At 45.7% G+C, this 27,534-nt stretch overlaps 1 protein-coding gene across 2 annotated transcripts; it reads right to left on the bottom strand.

Annotated features, from left to right (window-relative positions):
* On the bottom strand, window positions 1–27,238 carry LOC111846990 (anoctamin-2-like). 2 transcript variants are annotated; one of them, XM_072711008.1, is made up of 25 exons: window positions 27,190–27,238; window positions 26,768–27,100; window positions 21,424–21,522; window positions 21,108–21,262; window positions 20,675–20,729; window positions 20,290–20,341; window positions 18,426–18,481; window positions 18,220–18,267; window positions 17,616–17,680; window positions 17,385–17,519; window positions 17,101–17,261; window positions 16,714–16,796; window positions 15,949–16,032; window positions 15,648–15,725; window positions 14,784–14,858; window positions 13,121–13,322; window positions 12,909–13,020; window positions 11,716–11,773; window positions 10,585–10,685; window positions 9,691–9,839; window positions 5,091–5,243; window positions 4,673–4,725; window positions 3,348–3,523; window positions 2,144–2,249; window positions 1–1,818 (listed from the first exon to the last, which is right to left on the bottom strand). In XM_072711008.1, the coding sequence occupies exons 1-25, from the start codon at window positions 27,220–27,222 to the stop codon at window positions 1,507–1,509; spliced, it is 2,934 nt and encodes a 977-aa protein (XP_072567109.1). In that variant the 5' UTR covers window positions 27,223–27,238; the 3' UTR covers window positions 1–1,506. The 2 variants fall into 2 exon arrangements, with proteins under 2 accessions (XP_072567109.1, XP_072567117.1); XM_072711016.1 differs by lacking the exon at window positions 3,348–3,523 and having other exon boundaries at window positions 1,666–1,818.
* Between the last annotated feature and the right edge of the window lie 296 nt (window positions 27,239–27,534).

The raw sequence follows: 27,534 nt of genomic DNA, 5'->3' as shown, positions 1-27,534 counted from the left end.
AGACGTGTGGCCGCATGTCTCTGCACATGTCTGTAAATCTATGCCTATATAAATATATATTACACTTGGTTCAAGCAGCATAATGACATTGTCTCAAACCTGCTTTTAAGAAACATTCCAAATGTAGCTCTATAAAGAACAAACATGAAACAGCTTTCCATATTATCTGGCAAGGTAGAAATTCAGATTACAACTTAGAACAGAACTAAGCTGAGGTTTAAGCCTGAGAGTTTGGGCCTTGTGTTGCTTTTTAAGACATCTGGAGTAAACGGCTATACCCAGAAAGCCATTATTCATATTATTCACACCGGAATCATACCAGCCAGCCCTTCGCACTTCCTACCCTACTGTGCCAGTGGAAATCACAACACACAGGTTACACATACACAGCCATTAACAACATCATTCTATCTTGGTTTCCACATACATATTCCCCCACCTCAACCAAATTCAAAAACGCTAAAAATTTGGCATTTTTGTTCCTTTAAAAATATTGAAATTCTATTTAATTTTACTATATAATTCTATATAGCTCTTCAAGAGCTATCACAGCATTTGCTCATTTCAGGAAACACCCTCACAAGATAGCTGATAACGTAAACATGCTAATGTTAGCATATTTGTGCATTAGATGCTGTAAATGCAGCATACTGGCACACTTAGCATTAGCATTGTGGTCACTGGAGTCTTTCAGAAATAATATATTTTCATACATAATGTTTGATGATTAATTCCTTGACAGTTCTGAAGGGTCTTTCTGAACACATCCATTTTCCGGTTCTTAACACAGGTCATGCTTATTTCCATGATATTGAACACACTGGTACAGACTTCAACATTTGTCAACATTTGTACTATGAAAAAGTAACTATTATAAATATTTATAAAAGACTGTGATTAAGTAATGTCCTTGAATTAGGTCAGCACATGCAATTTGCTTCCAAACAAAGGAGTCCACGTGAAGTGGCAGAATCCGTATATGAAAAGCTCTGCATGATAACATTTGATTATGATGCTTAGGTTGTGGTTTTTCTTAAAATCTAGTTTTCTGTCAGGTAGAACTTGGTAGAAGTGCTGTGACAGTCAGTGAATGAGGCGAAAATACATTTTGATTCCCCTCTTTCCCTCCAATGTATCTAGTTGGTGGTACTACTCCAGAATAAAAATTCAGATTTAAGCATCTTAATCTCATGCTTAAAAAAATTGCCCCTGTTCTTCCGTTGCCAAAATGTTCTTCTGATTCTGCACCGTTTCCCCAGCAAAAATTTAGCCTGGGAAAGGAAAAGGTACAACCATCATAGACTGAAACCCAACTCTGACTTTAAATAATTTCAGGCAAAAAACAGATGAAGACACAGATGATTGACTTCATGCCGGTTTTGGTCCAGTGAGGAAGGTCTTGTGCTGACATGGCAGCCTAACACCATCGGCACATCCACTCATGTCGACCACGTAGATTGTGCATCCACAGAACTGCAGTGTCCTCCATTCCATGGCTGCTGTCCCTCAAACCTCTGGGTGCGTCACTTTATCAATGGGGGATGGCTCTCTGCTGAACTGGCTGAAACTGGCTGCACGACCACGTCTCTGAGGCTTCCCTGTCCGCACGGGGCGCTGGTGAACTTGCAAGGCCTCGCACTGGCTTTTGGCTCCAGCTCCTTTGAGAAATAGACTATGGATGAGCTTCAGCTTTTCTTTCTCTTCTTGCATGAAGACATCCACCAAAAGTGACTTCTCCTTCCTAAGTTGCTCGCTGATATCCTTGGGCACATCAAGGATGAGCCAGTCGACCAGCACACTCAGGAACATCACTAGATTCTGTTCACAGACAAATGCATAGATCATTGGATTCTCTATCTAGAAATAAACTGACACTACTACACTGTACATCCTGTTTACTGTATCCCATGCTATTGTAATGTGTAAATGCTAATCAGACCAGATGGAATCTAAGTCTTGAACCAATGGATTCAAAGTTGGTTGGTTCATTCGCTGAATGAGATTTAAAACATTAGAATCCTGGACATTGGTTGAATTAATTGGTTGGAAATTTTAATCATAAGCATTTGACACATTTATAAGCCAGACTAGACTAGGTTGAAAAATCAAAGAGTCAGATATGAAGTGTCCTGCTTAGAAATACCTGGAAGAAGATGACAAAGGCAAGCTGGATGGCCAGTATGGTCCAGTAGTGTTTTGATAGCTGGTAGGCTTCTGGGGACCAGGGTGGCTCCCTGTAGTCCTTGTACCTGCAAATCCAAGAGGGAATGTGGTGAGATGCATGACCCAGGAAGCAATCAGATCCCATAAACCAGCACAGTCTCTCACAGCCCAACAAATGGCAAATCGACAGAGGCTGTAAACTTCCATTGACATAAAATCTATAGACAACATCCCAACCCAAGCCAGTTTTTGAGAAATAAAACACTATCTCTATAACACAATTCCATGCTCAAATCAGAGATTTGACCTATTCATTCACTTATTTATGCTGACTGACGGGGCAATGGTGGCATTTTATGTCTTTTACCAGAACAGGCACCTATATCCTATTTAAGCCAATGGAGATTTAAGCATCAATTACGTATCAGTTCAGCACTTCATTAAGAGTGACAGCTTACAGGAAAGTCGGATTCTGCCTGGGTCATAGGTGATTGGGGGAAGATGGTGGCACAGGAGGTTAGTGCTATCATTTGGCAACTGGAAGGTTGCAAGTTCAAGCCCTGGTTCCTCCTGACCCCATCAAAGTGTCCTTGAGCAAGACACTGAACCCTGAATTGCTCCTGGTGTGCAGGTTGGCACCTTGCATGGCAGCCTCCACCACCGGTGTGTGTGTGTGTGTGTGTGTGTGGATGGGTGAATGTGAGGCATAAATTGTAAAAGCACTTTGAGTACTCGTTGGAGTAGAAAAGCACTATATAAATGCAGTCCATTTACCATGATAGATGATCAGATGCTGCTCCTAGAATATTCCTTCAGAGCCTCCAACATATTGAAGTGCTTTTGTAGATCAAGACTAAATTCATTTGTTGAATTCCTGTACATTGTGACTTTGGGAATTTCATCTTTTTCATCATGGTTCACGATGAATTAAACCAAGCCCTTTGATAGCAATGTCCGGCAAGACTCAGAAGCATTTATTATACAAAACAAGCTTATCTTACTTAAGTAGTGGATTGCGTGTCCTTCACCTGGAATCCATCATATCTTGTGCCATTATTGACAGCCGGTGAGACTTTGTCTTATCTTTCATCTGATCTCATCTCATCTCATCTATTTTATTTTGTCTTATCTTCTGTCTTATCTTGTCTTTTCTTGTCTTGTCTTTATACTATGAGTGGCCTCACCTGCATATCATGATGTTTTGCTGGGAGGAGCTGGGATCTGTCCCAGGCTTGAGGTCGCTGACATTAAAGTAGGACAGGGTGTGGTTAATAAAGCCATGCAAGGTGCCAGTATCACTGTACATGTACTGGTAGACGAGGCGTGGGATGAAGTCTGACGTGAAGGAGATGACAAAAGCCTGCGGAGAGTCAGACACATGGCGGGATCAGCTAAGGCTGCACTATGTCTGTCATGAAGGAGAGCTTCACCCGCAGGCAGCCAGCCATTATAGACCATCATTAACAGCCGTCGAAAGACAGGTCTGGACTGGATCCTAATTCAATCTCGGCAACAGATGGGTTTACTACTGCTATTTCTCAATAATGATGCTTGTATGCAGTTTGTAATATAATTAAAATAACATTAAATTAACATAAATATTAATAATATAGTAATGATCTTTTGAATTATGAAATATATTTGAGCCCCATGGATAACATTGTCTGAATAAATCAGTTTCCCAATCTAGTCCTTGGGGACCCACAGACAGTCCACGTTTTTGTGAAAATGTGGACTGTCTGACAGGGAGCTCAATAGGAGCAAAAATGTGGACCGTCTGACAGGGAGCTCAATAGGAGCAAAAATGTGGACCGTCTGACAGGGAGCTCAATAGGAGCAAAAATGTGGACCGTCTGACAGGGAGCTCAATAGGAGCAAAAATGTGGACCGTCTGACAGGGAGCTCAATAGGAGCAAAAATGTGGACCGTCTGACAGGGAGCTCAATAGGAGCAAAAATGTGGACCGGCTGCGGGTTCCTGAGGACCGGATTAGGATTATATATGATGATAAATGAAACCTGTCTCTTTAAGGTCATGTGTAGACCAACTAGATGATGGACTGTGACCTTGTGCTGAACCTCCAGCCTGTCTTATCCAATCTAAGAGACCTCACATGTATGAGTGAATCGATATGGTACATTATTACCCTTTGCCATTACAGGGACACGAGGCAAAACCTATGAGCCGAGCAAGAAGTCAGTATTTTTATGTCAACGCACATTGCATGCGTGAATGATGGTCCCTCATCCTGTGAAAAGGTTAACAGCAGCTTAGAACTGAAAATGCTAACAGACAAGAAAGAAAAAAACTCTGGGCAACTATTACTTGCCAAAGAAGCCATAGCATAAGTGGTGATATAATTTATTCCTTCTAGAATTGTTGAGAATGTTCGTCACGCACTGCAAAAGGACAGATTGATTAGGGACATGCCTCAATCTGTAGAGAGGAGGCAGATTTTTATCATTCTCACTGTCTCCAGTGTGCGGTGCTGTCAGCGTGAATCACTTACATTGATAATGACGGAGAACTTGCCGATGCCACTGATGATGTTATACCAGATACCTGCAGGAAAGAGAGAAAAGAGCAACAAGGCAAGGAAAACCAACAAGAGGTTAAAGAGCTTCAACATGTCAGCAGGGCCCATTTTTAAACGTCCCATGAAATCCTCAATAGAAGACATTCTTTGATGTCCATTCTTTCTTAAAGACTCACATTGAATCTATTGTTCTTTGTTTGGAGCTCTGTTTTGCATGCTGTTATGGAAGTAGCAACTGTATTTGCAATCATTCATGGGAACATAAAACGTTACCTTTTTGTTTTCATTTTAATGATTGTAAACTAGTAAAAATAGCTGTTCATTGGAAGTCTGTAACACTTTAAAACTACTAAGCAAGTAAGCTAAACAAAGTAAAGTGGGTAAGAGATACCTATATCCTTAGCTCTCATGGCGTCGGGCCGACGCAACTCCGTGATGAACTTCTTGGCATCCAGGCGGATCTCGATTATGTTGTTGAGCAGAGCCAAAAGGGGGGCGAGGGGGAAGGAGGCCACGAAGAGAGAGACGAAGCCAAACTGGATGACTGCAGTGGAGAAGCAAAAGCACAAAGGAACATGAGACATGAGAGCATCCGGAGTTACCAGGCAAGTGGTCCTGCTATCCAAAGCAAACACGACGGATTCTGTGCTAACCTAGTGTATTAGTAGTAGCTAGTAGGTTGTTAATACTCATAATATGCTTGTATAATCTGCTGGCAATAACCAGTTATCACAGAAAAAGTCAAAACAAAGCTTTACCAACGATTAAAATATCTTCCAGTTTCAGACTTGAAAATTGTAAAATCGCGTATCCATTTTACAGTGTATAGTCTTTTTAAGGCAGAACTGTAAAGATGTTATATGTACAGTCTTTGCATTTTTAAACATCATCTGCCAATGTAATCATATCAAGAGATGAAAACCTTCAATGTTGTAACTTTAAGATCTTAATAAATTGTATATATATACTGACCAAAAATAAAAATGCAACACTCAACCATTTCAATTATTTTATTGAAAAGAAATTCAGAATTCGAAATCTGATGGCTGAAATGGAGCCATTAAGCTGTCTAGTCACAGTTACCCTGAAAAACAAGGTGGTTCATGGAAAATAATTCCCACACTATCTGGTGTGCGCACCATCTGCCCATAGCACCACAACACATCTCCTTAGAGTTCATCAGACTGTTGATTGTGGTCTGTGGATTGTTCTTCCACTGTGCATCTTCTGGGTGAAGCTGTCTGATATTAGTGCACTGCTCCAGAGCTTCCCAAAGATGATCAATGGGCAACATGTCTAATGAGCATGGAAGCCAAGTCATCTGTGATTGTAAAGCGGGCTGGACGTACTGCCAAAAGCAGTGGCGGCTTACGGTACAGAAATGGACATTCAAAACCCTGAACATGCAAATGGAACAGCCTTGCAAAACTTGAGGCAACAGCAATGTGTTGTCGATGTGTTGCCATTCAGCACACTTTTAAATATTCAGCTTTATTATCATTGTACATTTTGTTTGAAATGCAGTTTGGCAAACTGCAAAATGGTGCAAACGTGCTAGAAATAGCTGTACAATATATACACCTGTGTGATAAATAAATCATTAAAAATGTATGTATTTACCTTTTCTTGTTTGTGATAAATGTGCTTAGGCCCCCAAATATAACATTTTGTTGTGCTGCAGCCACTCACTTTTCATTTACAGTTGCTATCATCAGACTTTGCAACCAGAAAGACTGATTTGCATATTATATGAGCCTGCAGCTCATTTGCATTGAAAGCACATTTTTAGTTATTTGTGGGCAGCAACTGGGCTGGATCTTTGGCTCGCGTAAGTATGTACATCTACAAAATGCGAGAGTTGATAAATTTGTTTTGTGCGTATGAGTATTTTTTCTTTCCATGCATACACATTTTTTACAGTGATATTTACACAAAGTGAGGCACCAAGCCACAGATAGTACACTCTTTTTTGCTTTTCATTTTTAAAAGATGGAACAAAAAACATTTCATGAATTTCAATTAGCATCTAAAGCATGCATAAAATGTGAAAATGTATTTAGCTGTTAAATTTAAAGGAACTGTTTGTTTAGATAAAGATTATGCTGGAAAATTGGTATAAAAATATATGACACCGATTTGCTTTGTGTGGGGGAGCAATGCAAGGAATTTAAAGGTAACCCATAAATTCAATAAAATTTAAATTATGGTACATGTCCAGTTACACCCCCAGCAGACCCCAAGTAAAGATAGAAGTTTAAAAAACAGGAAGGCAATAAGTTACAGAATAACCAGGTACATACAGAACAGAGTAACCAGGTATGTACAAAAACAGGCAATCTGTGCCCCTCCCAGGCTACAATGGGCGTTGGAAGCCTCCTATTACTCATCCACCACTGAGTGTGGGGACAGGGCGCCCCTTAATGGCTGCCTGGCACAGACAGCTTTTCCTGGCTTGAAAGACAATTTCTGCAATTTTTGTATCGCTTTGCAAAACTAAAATCTATGTTTGGTGGCCATTACTGACAGACAGCAAACCCTGTGCTAACACACCAACAAAACAGGATATACTAAAAACTCATTTGTTAGGCTCAGCGGTGCCTGTGTTCTGCTTGTGTGCGATAAAAAGCCGCGTGATGAATGCTTTCTCAGACGTAATGAACACACTGAACCAGCACACTTCCTCTAGAGGATGTAATATCCTCGTTAACTTAAATCTACTCCAGTGCGACATTAAGTCCTTTATTAAGCTCCACCTCCAAATAATAATATACTTACTATACAATATCTTCCTGGATGTCACATTCAGTAACATCCATACCACTTATTTACCGATTAAATAACACTAAAATAATACAAAAAATGTTAATTATATGGACAAAATGTAGTCAGATGCCCCTAACCTGTAGCTCTGTACTAAATTTGCAGTGCTTGTGTTGACTGATCCTGTACTTTTGAATATTAAGTGAGAATGTGTCGGATTGGAGCGCTGTGGGGCTTACCTCTATCCTATACCAAACCTTGCTTTAAGTAGCTTGTACTAGTTTGTACTTGGGGTCCATCATTACTACCTCACCCCCTCTCCTCTGCACCCTCCTCTCCTGCTGACACTCATACCTCACACACACTATACATACTGTTCCCATCATTGTCGTTATTCCTTCCAGAGGGACTCCGGCCCCATGCTGCCATGGCGACGTGCTCTATTACCCACTGGTAGGCACATCCAGTACGGTGAAAAAAAAAACTTGCATGCAGTGCAGAGGGAATAAGGATTGTCCCAAACTGCATTCTGGGGCAGCTTTTCTAACCCCCTCCCTGGGGCAGGAGGAGCTTGGGGGCCTGGCTGAGCAGGCAGCACCTGACGCATGCCTGAGCTAGCAGACTCACAGCCAGGGGACAGGCAGCCAGCTGGCACTGTCACAGGCCTCGTCTGTGCTGTCCAGCCTAAAGAACCACAGACTGATGGGAAACAGACAATAACCAGGGGACAGGCAGCCTGCTGGCACTGTCACAGGTCTCGTCTGTGCTGTCCAGCCTAAAGAACCACAGACTGATGGGAAACAGACAGTAACCAGGAGACAGGCAGCCAGCTGGCACTGTCACAGGCCTCGTCTGTGCTGTCCAGCCTAAAGAACCACAGACTGATGGGAAACAGACAATAACCAGGGGACAGGCAGCCTGCTGGCACTGTCACAGACCTCGTCTGTGCTGTCCAGCCTAAAGAACCACAGACTGATGGGAAACAGACAATAACCAGGGGCTGGCAGCCTGCTGGCACTGTCACAGACCTCGTCTGTGCTGTCCAGCCTAAAGAACCACAGACTGATGGGAAACAGACAGTAACCAGGAGACAGGCAGCCTGCTGGCACTGTCACAGACCTTGTCTGTGCTGTCCAGCCTAAAGAACCACAGACTGATGGGAAACAGACAATAACCAGGGGACAGGCAGCCTGCTGGCACTGTCACAGGCCTCGTCTGTGCTGTCCAGCCTAAAGAACCACAGACTGATGGGAAACAGACAATAACCAGGGGACAGGCAGCCTGCAGGCACTGTCACAGGTCTCGTCTGTGCTGTCCAGCCTAAAGAACCACAGACTGATGGGAAACAGACAGTAACCAGGAGACAGGCAGCACACTGGCACGGTCACAGGCCTCGTCTGTGCTGTCCAGCCTAAAGAATCACAGACTGATGGGAAACAGACAGTAACCAGGAGACAAGCAGCACACTGGCACGGTCACAGGCCTCGTCTGTGCCGTCCAGCCTAAAGAACCACAATATTCATAGGGAACATAAAATCCCTCTCCAAAATCTCATTATTTCATCTCCTTCACATCGCTTGTCTACGCCCCAACATTGGTTCATGCATTCATTACATCCCGTATTGACTGCTGCAACTCCCATTTCGTTGGCCTACCTGCAAAATCTATACAATAGCTTCTGTATATTCAGAACTCAGCAACTCGAGTTCTCACTCACACCAAACGCTCCACTCTAATCACAGCCATCCTCTCTCAGCTACACTGGTTACCAGTTCAGTCTCGGATCAAATTCACAATATTGCTTCTCACTTTTGAAGCTCTGCATAACCTCGCTACCTCAGTGAACTATTGACTCCCTACTCACCCTCTCACTCTCTCAGACCTTCTAATAATAACCTTCTCACTCTTCCACGTACCAGACTGTCCACCATGGGTGGCAGGTCTACGAAACTCTCTTGCACAATCTCTCCGTGACTCTGCTCTTCTTTTTCTTCCTTCAAATCTGAATTAAAGACAGTTCTCTTCCATGAACATTTCTCTAACATCTCTTCCTGATTACTGATTCCCCCCCCCACCCCCCCATAAAGCGACCTTGGGATTCTGAAAGGCGCTATATAAATGTAACCTATTATTATTATTATTATTATTAACAGACAATATGCTATGGCAGCTAGAGAGGGCAGCAGATGGGGGACGGGGATGGAGACGGGCCGGGGGGGGGGCGAACTCACTCATCTCCATGTACTCAGGGGTCAGGCTGTTGAAGGGCTCCAGGTTGTAGTCCAGCTCCCACTGCTGGGGTGTCCTGGTAAGCTGGTCCTCCCTGTGTTCGGGGGCGGGGGCGTTCCCCTTCAGCGTTCGGTACAGCTTTTTCAGCTTCCTGAGTTACATTCCAGGTTAGAGACAAAACGCTGTTAGATAAGAAGCAGATGAATTTATTCATTAATTTGATCTCAGTCAATTAACCAAGATAACCTCATTACTCTGAGATTAAAATTATGAGAGTAGGAAAGCCATTTAAAGCCAACAGGGACTTTAAAAACGTCCTCTCCTGAAATCATACTTTTAACCTGTAGAAGGTGACAGTGATCCTATGCTTGCCTAATCTAATCCTGGAAACAAAAAGCAGGGGAACTTTCCGGACAGAATGCAAATCTATCTCAGGGGCCTTCATGCAGTTACACACACTATGGGAATTTAAGCATGTTTTGGGAGTATGACAGAAAAAAGCAAACCAGGGATAAACCCACACACACAGAGTGAGGCTGCGATTCACACATCCAGCTTGGAAGCAGAGGTAATGGTGCTATCTACTGAGTACTGAGGCACTGTGTCATCCAAAACCATGATGGATGGATGGATGGATGGATGCAGGTTTGATGTTTCGGGACCCCACTCAAAAACTCACTTCGGCACCCCCCCCCCACAGAAGTTTCAAAAATAAAAAATAAGAAGATCCTAGCTAGCTAGCTACCTGCTTCAGCATCTCCTAAATAAGGAACATGTTTATTTAATATTTGGTGTAGTGACTGGGCAACAGGGGGCCCCAAAACCTCGAGGGGGCCCACACAAATGCTTTACAGGTGGGAGCATCTGCTGCTGATGACGGCAGCGGGGCCACTTACGGGATGCCGATCTCGAAGACGTTGTTCTGAATGAGCTGCTTTCCCAGCATGATGATACTGAGCTGGATGCAGAGCTCTATGAGGCATCCCCCAGGAGCACACTGCCCAGGGAGACACACATGTACCGCATGTAAACATGAGAACATATGAACCGGGAGACACTCGTGTACCGCACGTAAACATGAGGACATATGAACCGGGAGACACACATGTACCTCACATAAACATGAGGACATATGAACCAGGAGACACTCGTGTACCGCACGTAAACATGAGGACATATGAAACCGGGAGACACACATGTACCGCACATAAACATGAGAACATATGAACCGGAAGACACACGTGTACCACACGTAAACATGAGAACATATGAAACCGGGAGACACACATGTACCGCACATAAACATGAGAACATACGAACCGGAAGACACACGTGTACCGCACGTAACTATGAGGACATATGAAACCGGGAGACACATGTGTACCGCACGTAAACATGAGAACATATGAAACCGGGAGACACACATGTACCGCATGTAAACATGAGAACATATGAACCGGGAGACACACGTGTACCGCATGTAAACATGAGGACATATGAACCGGGAGACACACATGTACCGCACGTAAACATGAGGACATATGAAACCGGGAGACACACATGTACCGCACGTAAATATGAGGACATATGAACCGGGAGACACACATGTACCGCACGTAAATATGAGGACATATGAACCGGGAGACACACATGTACCGCACGTAAATATGAGGACATATGAAACCGGGAGACACACATGTTCCGCACGTAAATATGAGGACATATGAAACCGGGAGACACACATGTTCCGCACGTAAACATGAGGACATATGAACCGGGAGACACACATGTACCACACGTAAACATGAGGACATATGAAACCGGGAGACACACGTGTACCGCACGTAAACATGAGGACATATGAAAACGGTCTCATATGGACACACTTTGGCTGCATAATGTTCGGAGAAAACACCAGCTGTCACAAATATCATACCTATATACAATATCCACATACATACTTATACATTACACATATGTTATATGGTTCAGTAGCCAGTAATCATTTTCAGAATAATCATGCTCACCTCCTCCATTCGATAGCCTTGGAAAACATACACATAGTCTCCAGGCCGGCCCGCAAACCTGAAACATCATGTTGTATGAGTTACTAAAAACATGACAAACTCACATCATCTCATCCATGTTTAATGTTTTTATTTCCTCAGCTATGTAATACCCTGCTAGTCTCTGATCATGGGTTCTTCATCGGTGTGATATCCCTGCCCTGTTCCCTTCAGCAATTCTCCAGCTGTCTAAGGTACCCAATGTACACTATATGGTCAATAGCATGTGGACACCAGATTTTCCAAAATCCCAGACCACAACCAAGTCTATTAATATGAAGTAGGTCTATGTTTTGGTCCTATACCAGCCTCTGCTCCTCTGGGAAGACTTTCCATTGGATGTTGTAACATTGCTCGTGGGATTTACTCCATTCAGATTGGGTATTCATGCGGGGTGATCATGTTCCTTTCTGTTAGTTTTGTGTGACCTACCACTTTGCAACTGACCTAGATTCCAGATGCTTCCACTTCACAGTCACTTCGCTAGTAGGTGACCACAGCAGCTTTAGTTAAGAGGAAACTGACTTGCTGGAAGGATGCCATCTTATGTTGGTGCCACATTGAAAGTCACTAACCTCTTCTGTACAGCCACCCATTCTGTCTCGCTGCAAATGTTGGTTGCTGAAGATTGTGTGGCTGTGTGCTTAATTATACACCTATGTCAGCAATGGGTGAAGCTTAATTAGCCAACTCCTTTCATTGATTGGGGTGTCCATATACTTGTGGATATATATTGTATCTCCAATTCTTTACCTAACAAACTATCACTGAACACCTAGTTAAGCAGGTGAACAATTACTTTGTAGGGTTTAATGAAGCCCAAAATAGGTACACCAGGGTACATTACCCTATAAGGTGGGTCATATCCCAGGTTATTCAGGGTTTAAAGGTTTCAAGTTTTATGATCAGATTTGTTCAGAGGAACACAGTGAAATTCTTGTGCCACAGTTGCAGGGGACAGGTAGGTGCACAGGGGGGACAAAAGGACCAACAACAGTGCAATAGAGTACAAAACAGCAGTGCAATAAAAGACAAGACAGTGCAAGACAAAAGACCACTGGAATTTTAGCTGCTACAGTAAGAAATAAAGATTGATTTCTCTATTGTTTCAAAGCCCACCTTGAATTACTGGAATACTCCTTGGTGTTACCTACCTTCCTTTGAAAAATGCCACGTAGAAAATCGGACCATAAGCGTTCATGAACTTTAGAAGAAAAGCTTTCAAAATCATGCGTTCTTCAAACTCTCCTTCAGTTTTAGGGATCTCTGTGGAAACATAAGTGAAGGTACTATTAGTGGGGAGGTCCTCCTCATCTTTCCCTTGGCAGCAAGTCCTTCAGCATCTGACCATATGACTATATCTAACCTAGCTCTGTGAGCCAGATGGCTGCAGCTCCATAGATCTCATCCAGGATAAGAATGACCACCAGGTTGATGATGACCGCTGTAGAGGTGACTACCACACGAACATTGGACCTTGTCTCAGCTTCAGGGTTCATGGCCATCAGGGTTGAGATGGTGATTCGATAGATGATCACCCCAAACACGACAGAGAATGTCAGCCCAAACTGGGGAAAAAACGGGGGGAAAAAAGACAAGAATGGTAGAGCCATAGGAAACAGCGAACATCAGGTTGACAGAGGATGCCATAGCCACAGCCCTCCACATAACTCTAACCCATCTGGCGCAGAAGGGGAGCTATGCCAGACTTCTCTTCATTTTCTTCAGCTCAGCTTTCAACACAATCATCCCAAAGAGACTGGTAATTAAATTATATAACCTCAGATTCCCACACTCCACCTGCCTCTGGATTAAAACCTTTCTAACTGACCGTTCACAGAGAGTCAGAGAGTCTCCTCAGTACTCAGCCTCTGCACTAGCTCTCCACAGGGATGTGTGCTGAGCCCCCTACTGTACACTCTCTATACCCATGACTGCATCACCACCCACCCAAGTAATGCCATTATTAAATTTACAGACGACACAACTGTGGTCGAGCTCATCGCGGGGGGGAAATGAGTCCACATATAGGGGTGAAATGGCAAGACTGTCACCATGGTGCAGCACTAACAACCTGACCCTCAACACCACAAAAGCTAAAGAAATTATTGTGGACTTCAGGAGAGACAGATCTGTCCCTCAGCCCATACACAGTGTGCAGTGGGTCCCAGCCTTCAAGTTCCTGGGCCTGCATCTGGACGAGGATCTGACCTGGAAAACCAACACCACTGTCCTGATAGAGAAGGCACAGCAACGACTCCACTTCCTGAGGGTCCTCAAAAAGAACAACTTGCTGGTGTCCTTCTACAGGTGCTCCATAGAAAGTGTGTTGACTTACAGTACTGCATTCCCGTGTGGCTTGCCAGTTGCACTGCAGGAGAAAAAAACTACACTGCAGACGGTCATTAACAGCCCAGAAAATCATTGGCTGTGCTCTCTTGTCCTTAGAGGACCTCTACAGGCCCCACTGCTACAGAAAAGCCAGCAACATCCTGGAGGACACATCACACCCAACACGCCACCTGTCTGAACTGCTGCCCTCAGGCAGGCGGTACAGAGCAATAACAGCTCATACAAACAGACTGAAAAACAGTACATAGCCCAGGGCCATCACTGTTATACACAACAAACTGAAATGAAAGACCATCCAATCTCTCACTGCGTAACTCTGTGCAATATTGCAATATACACTATCTTCTATCATCTCCATGTGCAATATGGACTACAGAGGAACTTCTCACAATTGCCACAGTTGCAGCATAATGTACCATAGATACATCCATCACTGTAACTGCAGTGGACCTAGTGTAACACAGAAAGGACCTATGCCCGGCCTAGGGCATATGAGGCGGAAATGCTAGCCACTGTGCCACCATGTTACCTACCCATGGAAGCATGAGAATATTTTTATTTGCCATTTAAAATCATTTTGCACTGAAAGGGACTGTATCCAATGCCGTTGTGCTTGTACAACAAAAATAAAGATTCTGATTCTGACAAAAAGAGCCAGTCCCAGGCTCACCACATACCATAAATAAGATGGAGGCGATGTTGAAAATGTACCCAGGCATCCAGTCAGTCCACCTTAGTTTCTCCTCTCCTGTCTGGTTTTGGTAAGACAGAGAACTATACTTAGAACACAGTCACAACTAAATATTCAGCGTCCCCTTCAAGAGACGGCGACAGAAATTGTGTTCATAGCTTTGTGAGTGTTTCAGCAGGATCATGTTGTATAACCTAAAAAAATATTAGAGACATAGACTAAACTCATTCAGCAACATTGCATTAGTCACATTAGAAATTGAAAAATAAAAGGAAGAACCCATTTCTTAGCATCATGCTGATAAGATTTGTTTTACCAAGAAAGATTAATAAATGGTTTTCAGACATGCTTCAAAATTCACAATTAACAGTGCTTGAGATATTTTGAGGCATATTTCGCAACAGTGCAAATGCTTTACTGATATCAGTCTGAAAAAAGTTATGTTTTGTTTTTTTTCCTCTATGCAAGTATCCTACTTAAAATAATTGGCAAAAGAAAATGAAATGAATGGAGTGTGAAAAACAGAGAATCATTACTGCCATATCTTGGACAGTTGATGAGATTCAGTAGACTTATGTGAGAATGGTTCTTTTTTAAATCACCAAGCTTCGTTTTAGCATTGTTTTGGAAGAAGACTGGCGTATCCTATGAAATAAACTGGAAAAAGCTTGTCTTTTTTGTTGTAGACTGAATTACAGCTAAATACCACAGCAGCAAAAAGATGGAGATAAGCAGGAAGTCGAGTGCAGCTATCAGTGTTCCAATAAGCCTACAACCACATTCTGCTGTCAAGGTTTTAATGCTCTTACTGCTACAAGCAGATGCGCCCATTAGCTATGCTTTGTATTACCTGGGCTGCTCCACCTATGGCACTCAGAACACGCCTCCACTGTCCCACATCCGTAGTATCCTCAGCCCCTCTCTCTGGCTGGAGGGGGAGATTTACAAAAGGTTGAGATAGAATCATAGTTTTGAAAAGTTAGGTCTAGCAAACAATTTAGAAGAACGTTGTCTGCCCACACAAGGTCCTACTGAACCATTTTTTTCTGTAGTTTCTGCACTGTTAGTCACATAAATGTCACATACTGCAGCCAACTTGACAAAATGGCTGTGCTTCTGCTATGATATTTATTGAGCAGAAGGAACTTCACCTCATTCCTGTTCCGCTTTCTTTTTTTCCTCTTGTTCATTGTCTTCTTCAGTATAACGTTCTCATACTTCGGTCTTGAATGTTCCTAAGGATACAGAAGCACTGTACGTTTCCAAAATTTGCTTCCGTTCCCATATTTCTATGACAGAGATGGTCAAAGAAGTGCTATTCTCACCAAGATCACGTACAGCTACTCATTTTGATCTAAGCCTTTAATAACTAAAGACAAATTAAATTGACTAATCTTTGGTTAGGGAACATCAGTTTACTAGGACTAATGTTTCTAACTAAAAGAACTAACAGGTTGAACAACATGAAAGCTATTATGTGTAACCAAGTAAAAGAACTAACATCTTTAATTAAAAGAGCTAATATTTATAATCACATCAAAAACACCAAACCATAATTCGTTCCTGGAGGCAAAGATGGCATTTTGAAAGAGAAAATGAAATTTTCATTATATAACACAGTGCATTAGAGAATATTAATCATGCTCATTTCTGTGCTTCAAACTGAGACTGAAACACATGATCAAATGCCAGAGCCAAACATTAAACTTTAATGTATGCCAGACATCAAAAATGAAGTACAAGCTGGGCATCACATTGACATTCAGGACCAGACATCCATATCATTCGGATTTCTTGTCCTCTACAGCTGCTGCTAAGGGGGAGATCATTCTAAGGAGACAGGTCATGTAGAATATGGGTGTAAACAGCAATCAATACTGCTAATTTTAGTGCTTTGCTTAACCTAGACCGCTCACCTCTTCCTCCTCCAGGCCGACCAGGTCCCACCTGTACGAAAGGCACATCTGCCTCCTCTTCCAGAGCTCCAAAAACATAGCAGCTTTAGGAGAACACAAAGTCCTGTTACAGAGGATCATTACTATGCTTGCATTTAAAAATATTGCACATTTATAAGGCAGTGATGGAGAAAAATAGTGCCAAAAAATATGTATCAAAACTTATTTTCCTCCCATATCAACTGTTCATAACTGACCTTGAAAGCCGGTCAGACTTGGGGCAGATGGAACTTTCACTAGACGCTTAAGGTATCTACTCTGTTCAATCCCACTTCTCACAGGCTAATCCAGATGGACCATGATGGTCTTTGTCACAAACACACGGAGGCAGCCTGGAGCTCTTCTCACCCCAGAGTGACATGAAGATGGCGAAGAAGACGGTGCCTGGGTTGTCAAACAGGTGGCTTGCCCTAGCAGTGCTGCAGGCCGAGCTCAGCTGCCAGAAGTCACACACGTTGTCACAAAGGGGGCACATGGTGAAATTCCGCTGCTCGTCACACAACTCCATACTGCATGGGCCGAGCAAGGAAGAGGCTTCAGAGCCACACACTGATCAGCAGGAAAACAGCATACAAGTTGGAATAATGTGCAGCCTACTTTAGAGCATGGAGGAGAGTCCTTTCTGCCAGTACCTGGGCACATTAGAGTCCAGCGTCGCACAGCCGTAGAAAAACACGATGATCCCCACCACGGAGGCCGGGATCAGCAGCTGGGTGTAAATGCCAAGCCAGGCAAAGTACAGGCCGATCTTCTCCCCAAAGTACCTCCTTTGATGTAAAAGCAACAAACCCAGATGTAAGCCCAATGCGGGCCTAGGGCTGGAACAGGCTGACTAATTCTGTGCTGACTCTAGTGTTTGGTACCTGATTAGATCTATAGGTTGGTACTTATAAAACACCCCGTATCTGGCCCATTCGTCATGCAGGAGCTGGAAAGGGAGACATTTTTACTCAGAAAGCTTTGCCATTTCGTATATGTAGTCTTCTGCAAGGTGACACATCTAGAAAACTGATCTTGTATAATACCATATACCATGACCAAGCTCAGGATAAGCATAGTTAGGGTTAGGGTCAGTTTTTCAGAAAACAATACAATGGAAAATTATTCTGAATAAGTTATTTCTCTTTTGTAAACTTCAAAAATAGTTATAATGATATAATGCAATCTGCTCATAATTGACTGTTTTTCCGATCTAGCCAGACCAGTCATGAATCTTAACACTAAAGGAGTTTCGAACATCTTATATAGTTACTATATATAGTCCCTTGTCTACAATTCCTGGCCACATATGTAAGTAAACAACATTAAACCATAAATATACACTAGATCAACTAGATGGAGACCCGCCTACTGTTTCCACAATCACATACCCAGTTTATCTCTGATTACACCTTACATTACAGTAACTGCATACCCCAACCCCACATCTATATCTCATCCATCTATACCTGTGTCCACCCACCATACCTGTCTGTCATTCCTCTTCTCTATCTCCTGAGGACTCTGAAAGGTACCCTATGACCAGATGGGGGAACACAATCAAAAACACTTCCTCTACTGACATAATCAATCACACTGCGCACACAACCAAGAAAAGCCCAGTGTTATTCATCAATATAAATAAGTGGAGAAAGTGGAGATGTTTCATGAACTTGTATTCAGCTTCAACTCACATCATGCAGTGGGAAGGCAGAGTCATAAACACCTTTGGCAATTAAAGTGGTGACACCTGCAGAAGAGGACAAGGCCAGTCACTGCTTGTACAGTGGAAGATGCTCCCTGACATTACTCAGCCGTGCTTAATGTTTTCCCCATCCTGCATTAACTGTTGTTTTCACCTTTAAGGGAGAACATATACGAGACACAAAGGACGCAGCCTTTAATCGCAGTAATGAGGCAGCCCTCACGGGAACCATGATATAACTGGAAAAATGAGCCCTTCATCACAACCTAGGATTGGGGTGTTTCCACAAACGTCTTGTTCGGAGAGTGGATCATGTGCGCCTGTTTCCACCATTATACTGTTTTTTGTCAATCTGTAGTTCTGTCTAGATTTAGATAATGTAAACTGTGCTTGAATGTTATATTAAAGTTATTCTTTGTCCTTCTCAATCATATTGCTGACAAATGTTTTCCTATGTTGTTACAGGATAGAAGAACAATAATATTTTCCTGTCATTTAAGCACCTCAATACACAGTTGGATAATGTGACACAGTTTAATACTCAATCATTTAAGGCTTGTCCTATGGATTCATTTCCTCTCTGCGTTATTTCCCACGAGGAGAGGCAGGTATCCATCTTATGTATTAAGTTTTACAAGCAGAATCAAAAAGCAGAAATACCCAGTTTGCCAGTAAAAGTCCACACAAGACATAAAACGATACCCTGATAATGATTAAAATTTGTTTCAAATTGCTGTACTACATTTCAAATCACAACTTTAATAGGTAGTGACAGATTAGATCTCTTACATATACATAGAGTACATTAGTATATTTATGGTCATTAAAAAAAGTAAGGGTATTTAGATCATTCTTCAGATTTAGCAGGATCTATTTTTAATTGAGAAGGGTAATGAAAGATGGTGCACAGGCTTCGTATTTAAACACCGTAACACTGGACTGTAAAAGTGAGGGACAATTTGTGCAGTTAGTGTGTAGTGTGTTTTTTCATACTCTAGCTGTTAGCCATATTCTGTCATGGTGGCGTGGCATTTGCAACTCAGACACAGAGGAGTTTATTAATAAACAGAACTGAAAATGAAAGGTGAAACCACAAAATAAAGGGACCAGGGGGATCAAAAACAAACAGGAAAAAATAGCAAACTAGAAGAAACCACAAAGTAACACTACAAGGGAACAGGACTAGGAACAGAGCAAAGTAACAAACCCACTGTGACTAACTAGATAACTGAGCCCAGCAAGCACTTAAATACACACATCACACTGGGCTAACGAGGGAGCAGGAGTGAGAAATGACCAAGACAACCAATCAACAAGGGCAATGGGCAACAAGCACTGAACAACAAAACCAAGAAACAAACACTAGAATACAATGCAAAGTTGATCAACATGGAACAAAAGGTACAACACAAAAACTAGAACAGAACACAAGAAAGGCAAACCAATGACAGAGAAACAAACAGAAAATAATAAACACTAGGGAAAATGAAAATGCAATAAATACAAAATAACAGATGGCCTGAAGGTTAACAGCCTGAGCCACACACTCATCCCAGTGAGCTATGAAGACAGAGGAGGATACAGGATGGCCAGTGACACTTGCTAACCAAACAGGGACAAATCACCTAGGACAGACACCAATCCTGAGAAACTTCAAATTGTCATTTGTATCCCTTCCACAGCAATGATACCCGCAAACACTGCCCTACTGACAGGCTCTCGCAGTCATCAGAAGCCTCTGTCATCCACTCTCAAATCCCCACATTTCAGCACCCCTTCACATCACCCACTGGGACTGGCACAATGACCCACTAAACCACCAGTAGAGGTTACACTATGGGATTACAGCTTACCCATGGTTTGGTAGGCTTGGGAACAGGAAGTACGCCTCACTATCTCATACACCTGGTAGAGAGGCAAGGGAAATAAAACAAGTGATACTGCTTCCCAGGGAAGGTGGTGCAGCTTCTGCAAACAACAGGCCTCAGGGGAGAGTCTCGTTACTCAGGTGCCTGGAGATCAGGAGGTAGCCTTGTGGAATGACATTTGTTAATCATGCTCCTGCTTTCTCTGCACTTCACTTTGCAGTGCAGTTTGAGTCTCATCTGCTTTCAAATTAGCAGCCAGGAACCAAAATACATGAGAGAACAACATATTTATTAACTCACAGCAGCAGCTAATGAGTCACCAATATAGGTTGAGGATGTGTGTGAACGTCGGTCATTCTGTGTGACTTACTATACGACTGCGGGTTGCGTTGTCAAAGAACGTATCCTTGTGCTTGATGTCATACCTGCGAATAATAAAAATCACAGCTTTATTTAATTTATATGTAAAGCTGGCCATTTCAATAACAATTACTCATGCCAACCCATGCCATCTCATATCATGACTAATACCATTTCATGCCGACTAATACCATCTCATGCCAACTGATGCTGGCTAAAACCATCTCAAGTCATCTCACACTGACTCATGCAATGTCATTTCATCTCAATACAACCCATTCTATCTCATGCTGACTCATGCAATGACATGCTATCTCATGCCAACCCATGCCAGCCCATGCTGGCCCAAGCCGATGCAGGTCGACCCCTCAGCTCCCTCCCTTCCAGTGCCCTCCCTTCCTGCCCCCTCCTTGCTCCCTGCTGTCCAGCCAGCATCAACTTACAGGTGCAGCTTATCCCTGGAAAAGCAGTGGGACAGGAACTTGGTCCGGCCTTGGCCCATCAAGTCTGGTACTCTGGGCTGAAAGGGCTGATTGAGTTTACGCCATAAAACGCACAAGCTGTGTGACATCCCCGTCTCCTTCTTCCTCTCGTAGCTCTGTGATATAATTGACAGAACACCACAGTGAAACTACACTCCTCATGTCCCTATTGTAGAAGCAGAGGAGGCCCATCCCTTTGTGGTAACTAACAGACACACTTGTTGGAAGACCAAGAAAGCATCTGCATCTCCAGAGGTCAACCCAGGAGAATCCTCACCTTCTTGGTGGGAACTTTGATTTTCAGGAACTCTGCCTCACGGCTCAGAACAGGCCAGGGTGCGTGCAGTCTTATGAAAGCCAGGCCATGTGCTTTGTTCTGGGAAGATACAAGTCAGTGGACAAGTGAGTTTTGAATTCCTATATCCATTACCAATCATAAGTAGCGCAGTGATTTTAAGTATAAGATGTCAAGTTTTATTTTCACACCATGAGGACAAATGGAGGGCTTCATAATAGTTTAAAAATTGTAAAACACAGGACGCTGCAAGACAAAGAGGCACTTACAGTCTAAAATCTATCTAAAGACTATCCACCTAGCTAAAGACAAACTAAGGTACTTTCCTTATCAGAAAAGCACAGGGTGCAGTTAATGTAGAACTCATCCTAGTGGAGACAATTCTGTTAACTGTAGTAGCTTCCATGCCCCAAAAAGCCCAAAGCCTTACAACTCATTTGCATGACCTAAAAGGCAAAATCCCTCTGTCTGGCAGACAATGGGAACTACAACGTTGAGATGCAGACAAGCTCATTTTCACACTTTCCCAGTCCTTACACATGCCCGAAAAATAACCAAACATTAACCATAATTACATACTGATGCTTGTTTTTCAAATGACTTGTGCTTGATGGAAGACTCAGTAATCCAAAGCTATTGCGACCTACTGCAATATTCCTTTGGTATCAACAATTTGCGTGACCAGATTTTTATCACTGCCAATAATTAACATCTGGCTGGAGAAAAAATTCAGCTATCCCTTGTAGCCCCCAAAAGGAGGCATTGTCAATTGGATTCCAGTATCCAAAATCATAATGGTCTCTTTCACTTTCAGTTCTTTCTTTTGATAAAAACAACAAACAAACAAACAAATTGGAGATTTTTTAAGACTAAGATATAAAGAGTGTGTGGATTCCATTTCAGATCACCGTAGGTTGACAAACCAGTTTCATGACATCTACCATCCTGGATAATAGCTTATGCTTGTGTTTGAACTATGAGGGTAATCAGTCAACTGTTACAGGCAGAAGAGAATAATTTACCCAACTGCATCACAGAAAACCAGTCGGACACTGGCTTTCAAGGTACCAGCCATCCAGATGTGCTTCACCAGGACATCACATTATAAATCCCCTACACCATTGGTTGCTACTGAATCGAATCTATCACAATCTGTACCCAAATTACAACATAACCTAACCCTAATGACAGCAAAGAACAGTCAACACATTAAGGTATCTCACACACATTCAAGGTTCAGTATAAATTCAGAAGTACAATGGTATTACTATTAAATCAGCTAATTGAACAAGGCATTTGCTGAATTGCAGATGTTTGAATATACCTTCAGAGTCTTTGATTGCCTACTCGGAAGAGTTTTTACAAAACAGCAAAGCACAACAGTGCACTTTATAATAAAATGTTCAGGTGTGATTTTGTCACGCCCCGCTCCATCCGCTCCCGATGTGTGCCACGCCCACCTCGTTACCTCCTGTTTCTGCTTGATTGTTTCCACCTATGTCTAGTCATTTCCACCCTGTCCTGTGTATATTAGTCCGTGTCTCCCACTATCCCAGAGATCCGTCATTCTGTCACGCTGGGGTTCAGGCGAGCCGGGAAGCAGGCAAGCAGAGCCGTGAATAAGGATAAACAGGGTTTAATGGGAACAGCAGGTACGCACATCGAAACAATACAATGACGGATCTCCGGGATAGTGGGAGACACGGACTAATATACACAGGACAGGGTGGAAATGACTAGACATAGGTGGAAACAATCAAGCAGAAACAGGAGGTAACGAGGTGGGCGTGGCACACATCGGGAGCGGACGGAGCGGGGCGTGACATAGGTCAAGCAGAGCTGCTGGCAGGATGGCACCACCGCTACCTGCCTGGCGGGCTTCCACACGGAGCAGCCGCCTCCGTTGGAGGCCTATATCTATCGGCCGGAGCGTCTAGGGCACGGCGGCATTCGCGCCATAAGAGACTTTATTCCCCGGGTCTCCAAAGCCCTTAAAGGGGCAGCGCCGAAGCGCTCGGCTCCTCTCCTGCCTGCTCCGGACCTGGCTGATCCGGATTTGCCTGCGGCTGCGCTGCCTGCTGCCGCCGCCGATCTGCCCGCGGCTGCGCTGCCTGCTACCGCCGCCGATCTGCCCGCGGCACCGCCTGCTGCTGATGCCGCCGCCGATCTGCCCGCGGCACCGCCTGCTGCTGATGCCGCCGCTTTGCCTGCGGCTGCGCTGCCTGCTGCCGCCGCCGATCTGCCCGCGGCTGCGCTGCCTGCTGCCGCCGCCGATCTGCCCGCGGCTGCGCTGCCTGCTACCGCCGCCGATCTGCCCGCGGCACCGCCTGCTGCTGATGCCGCCGCCGATCTGCCAGCGGCACCGCCTGCTGCAGCTTCTGCCGCTTCGCCAGCGGCACCGCCTGACCCGCCTGTCCTGCTTGCCCTGCCTGCTGCAGCTGCCGCCGCTCTGCCCGCGGCACCGCCTGCTGCTGATGCCGCCGCCGATCTGCCCGCGGCACCGCCTGCTGAGGATGCCGCCGCTCTGCCCGCGGCACCGCCTGCTGCTGATGCCGCCGCTCTGCCCGCGGCATCGCCTGTCCTGCTTGACCCGCTTGTCCTGCCTGCTGCAGCTGCCGCCGCTCTGCCCGCGGCACCGCCTGCTGCAGCTTCCGCCGCTTTGCCTGTCCCGCCTGTCCTGCTTGTCCTGCCTGCGGCACTGCCCGCGGTGGCCACGGCGGCGCCCCCTGCTGGCCGCGTGATGGCGGCGCCCGCTGCGGCGCCCCCTGCTGGCCGCGTGATGGCGGCGCCCGCTGCGGCGCCCCCTGCTGGCCGCGTGATGGCGGCGCCCGCTGCGGCGCCCCCTGCTGGCCGCGTGACGGCGGCGCCCGTCCTGCCGGCACCTGAACTACCCGTCTCGCCTACCCTGCCGGCTCTTGTCCTGCCCGTCTCGCCTGTCCTGTCTGGCCAGCCCTGCTCGCCGGTCCTGCCCGTCTCGCCTGTCCTGTCCGGCCAGCCCTACTCGCCGGCCCAGCCCTGCTCGCCTGTCCAGCCGGCCCAGCCCTGCTCGCCTGTCCAGCCGGCCCAGCCCTGCTCGCCTGTCCAGCCGGCCCAGCCCTGCTCGCCTGTCCAGCCGGCCACGCCCGCGGCCCCGCCTGAGGCCGCCGCTCTGCCCGCGGCCCCGCCTGAGGCCGCCGCTCTGCCCGCGGCCCCGCCTGAGGCCGCCGCTCTGCCCGCGGCCCCGCCTGAGGCCGCCGCTCTGCCCGCGGCCCCGCCTGAGGCCGCCGCTCTGCCCGCGGCCCCGCCTGCGGCCGCCGCTCTGCCCGCGGCCCCGCCCGCGGCCCCGCCTGCGGCCACGCCCGCGGCTCTGGCTGCCCCGCCTGCGGCCACGCCCGCGGCTCTGGCTGCCACGCCCGCGGCTCGGGCTGCCCCGCCTGTTGAGGCCTTGACTCTTGTCTGCCCAGGACTGACCTCCCTCATGACTCCCTCGCCCTTGCCCCGGCGAGGTCAACAGCCCGCTGGACCCCGCCTGTCGGTGTCCCGTAAGGGAAGGGGACATAGGCGTCGGGTCCGGGTCCCGCCCTCCCTGCCCCCTGGCTCGCCCGTTCGGCCCCTGGCTGTGGCTCGGTGGCTGCCTGCGGGTCCTCCGGCTCGGGATCGGCGGTCGCCTCCGGATCCCCCCCTGGTTCCTCGGTGCCGGTCCTCGGTCCCGCCTCCGGCTCCATGTCGGTCGCCTCCGGGCCCCCCTGCTCCGGCTGAGCGTCGGACGGCGCCTTCGCCGGCTTCGGCTGCACCTCCGCCTGCCGCGGCTTCCCCCTCCTGCCTGCCTTCACTGGGGTTCCCTTCTGCTCCCTCCGTGTCCCCTCCGTCACTCCCTCGTCCCGTTCCCTTGGCCCCTGAGTGGTCCCCTCCTGCTCCCTCCTCCCTCTCCCCTGCGGCCCCTCCGGCCGCTGCCCGTCGCCCGCCTGGGCTCCCTCGGGCTCCCCTTCTTCCTCCTCCGTTCCCGTCTGTTCCCCCTGCCTTTGTTCCTCGTCCCTCTCTGTCTCCTCCGTTCACTCCTGGCCCTTTTGTCCCGCCTTTCTCCCCTTCTGTGTCTCCCTTCTTGGTCTGTCTGTCTGCCTTCCCTGTTCTCTGTCAGGTCTTCTCGTTTTTCTCGTCTTTGTTCCTGTTCTGTGTCTCTGTCCTGTTTCCCTGGTCCCGTTGATGGTTTTCTTGTCTTCCAGGTCCTGTTCCCCGGTCCCGTCCGTCGCCTCCTCTCGGGCGCGCCCGGTGTGCGCGCCTTTGGGGGGGGGTTATGTCACGCCCCGCTCCGTCCGCTCCCGATGTGTGCCACGCCCACCTCGTTACCTCCTGTTTCTGCTTGATTGTTTCCACCTATGTCTAGTCATTTCCACCCTGTCCTGTGTATATTAGTCCGTGTCTCCCACTATCCCGGAGATCCGTCATTGTATTGTTTCGATGTGCGTACCTGCTGTTCCCATTAAACCCTGTTTATCCTTATTCACGGCTCTGCTTGCCTGCTTCCCGGCTCGCCTGAACCCCAGCGTGACAGATTTCATGCCCCAAACTATGCATGGATACTAAACCTTCAGTTCATGAATATGTCAAGAATATGGCTCTATGTTGTGAACCTTGCATCCTGTAAGGACAGGGCAGTGGGATGTCAAGAGCTCCAGTCATTGTAAATTGAAGTCTTTCTTCAAGCTCACTTCTTGGGTTTCTTTTTAACTGGAGACATTATTTGGAAACAAAATATTATATTGCATGATGTCCATCTTTCAGCCACAAATTCAGCATATAGTCATGAGGGACATCACTTGTTCAAAATGTAAAACTCTTTCTACTCCATATGAGAGTTAACTCAGAAACCCACATAGCAGACCAGCATCACCCTGTAGTTCAGGGTCCACCTCAGCAGCAGGTCTACATCCATCCAACTCCCAAGTACCTATGCTGCTCAGGTTTGCAGTCTATTCCAGGAGGTACAGAGTACAGAGGCGCCCCCTAGACTAGACGCCCGTCCATTGCTGGATACGCAGACAAACTTCAGATCTACATACTATGAGTGGAAATCTACTCAGCACAGGGAGAAGATGCAACCACCATAAGTTTGCAACCTATAAGTTTACAAAGATGTTTTAAATATATACAAATATACTATTTAAAAAAATCCTCTGGTAAATATAAATCACTAATTATAATGACAAAAAAACATAACAGTTAAATAAGTAAATCCATGGATTAACTGAAGTTTTGCAAGTCCTACAGCTCTGGATGACTCTGCAGTGACTGACGAGTACGTGACCTGTAAGTATTTCAAGGTATATTAACTGAAAGTCCCACTTACTTCTCTGTCCCGTTCGATTTCGAGACCAGCCTTAATGAGGTTGGTCTCAAATTCCTCTCTCAGCACTCTCTTCTCCGCTTCTGCTGAGTCGACAGCCTCTACTTCCACTCTCACCTCCTGCTCCCCATTCCGTCCCCAGCTGTCCTTCCCAGCAACAGGACCTTGAAATCTGCCGTTAGATATGATGGCCAAGCTCTGGATCCCAGCAGTTTTGCTTTCTGGCGACTGTTTTCGGTAGTTGTAAGCTAAAACATAATCCACTTTCCTCTTCCCATCCCGAAAGTACTGGCCGTTCTTCGTGTCCACCGGGGGCTCCATGAAGTTGTTAAAAACCTGGGATTGTGCACGTGTGCACTATGTTTAATACAAAGCAAATTGTATTAAAGCACATCAATACTTATATATAAAATTATAGCACTCACCGGAATTTTATCATCTGTCGAAGGCTGAGGCATGGTTCGATCATATAAAAATACGCTAACAAATATTAATAGTTAAATTTAATATGTGGGCAATCCATATTTCACCACATCTACCTCTACCTGAATGCGCACCAAATACATCCGATCAACAATTTGGCTGCAGGTGACTGGCAACAGAGCCTCCTGACTCTTAGGTCGCCCTAGAAACTTCTCGTCTTATTCCCAGATGTCCAATTACGAGGCAAACGAAGCACCTTTGAGGTGTTTAAGGCGTGGCGGCTTTACTTTCTGGCGACATCACCAGAAAGAACATTTACATCAAATGCAGTTATAAAAGCGAAGCAG

The sequence above is a fragment of the Paramormyrops kingsleyae genome, chromosome 1 (genome assembly GCF_048594095.1).
Source record: "Paramormyrops kingsleyae isolate MSU_618 chromosome 1, PKINGS_0.4, whole genome shotgun sequence".
NCBI lineage: Eukaryota > Metazoa > Chordata > Actinopteri > Osteoglossiformes > Mormyridae > Paramormyrops > Paramormyrops kingsleyae.
The sequence above is the reverse complement of the archived record's forward strand: the minus strand, read 5'-3'. Positions and strand labels throughout refer to the sequence as shown.

Excerpts from the sequence above, each read along its gene's own strand:
- LOC111846990 (XM_072711008.1), bottom strand. The coding sequence starts at position 27,222 with ATGCCTCAGCCTTCGACAGATGATAAAATTCCG. Across the intron at positions 20,342-20,674 it reads ACGCAACCCGCAGTCGTATA|GTGTATGAGATAGTGAGGCG; the intron begins GTAAGTCACACA and ends CCTCTCTACCAG. Across the intron at positions 10,686-11,715 it reads AAGGCTATCGAATGGAGGAG|TGTGCTCCTGGGGGATGCCT; the intron begins GTGAGCATGATT and ends CTCCCTGGGCAG.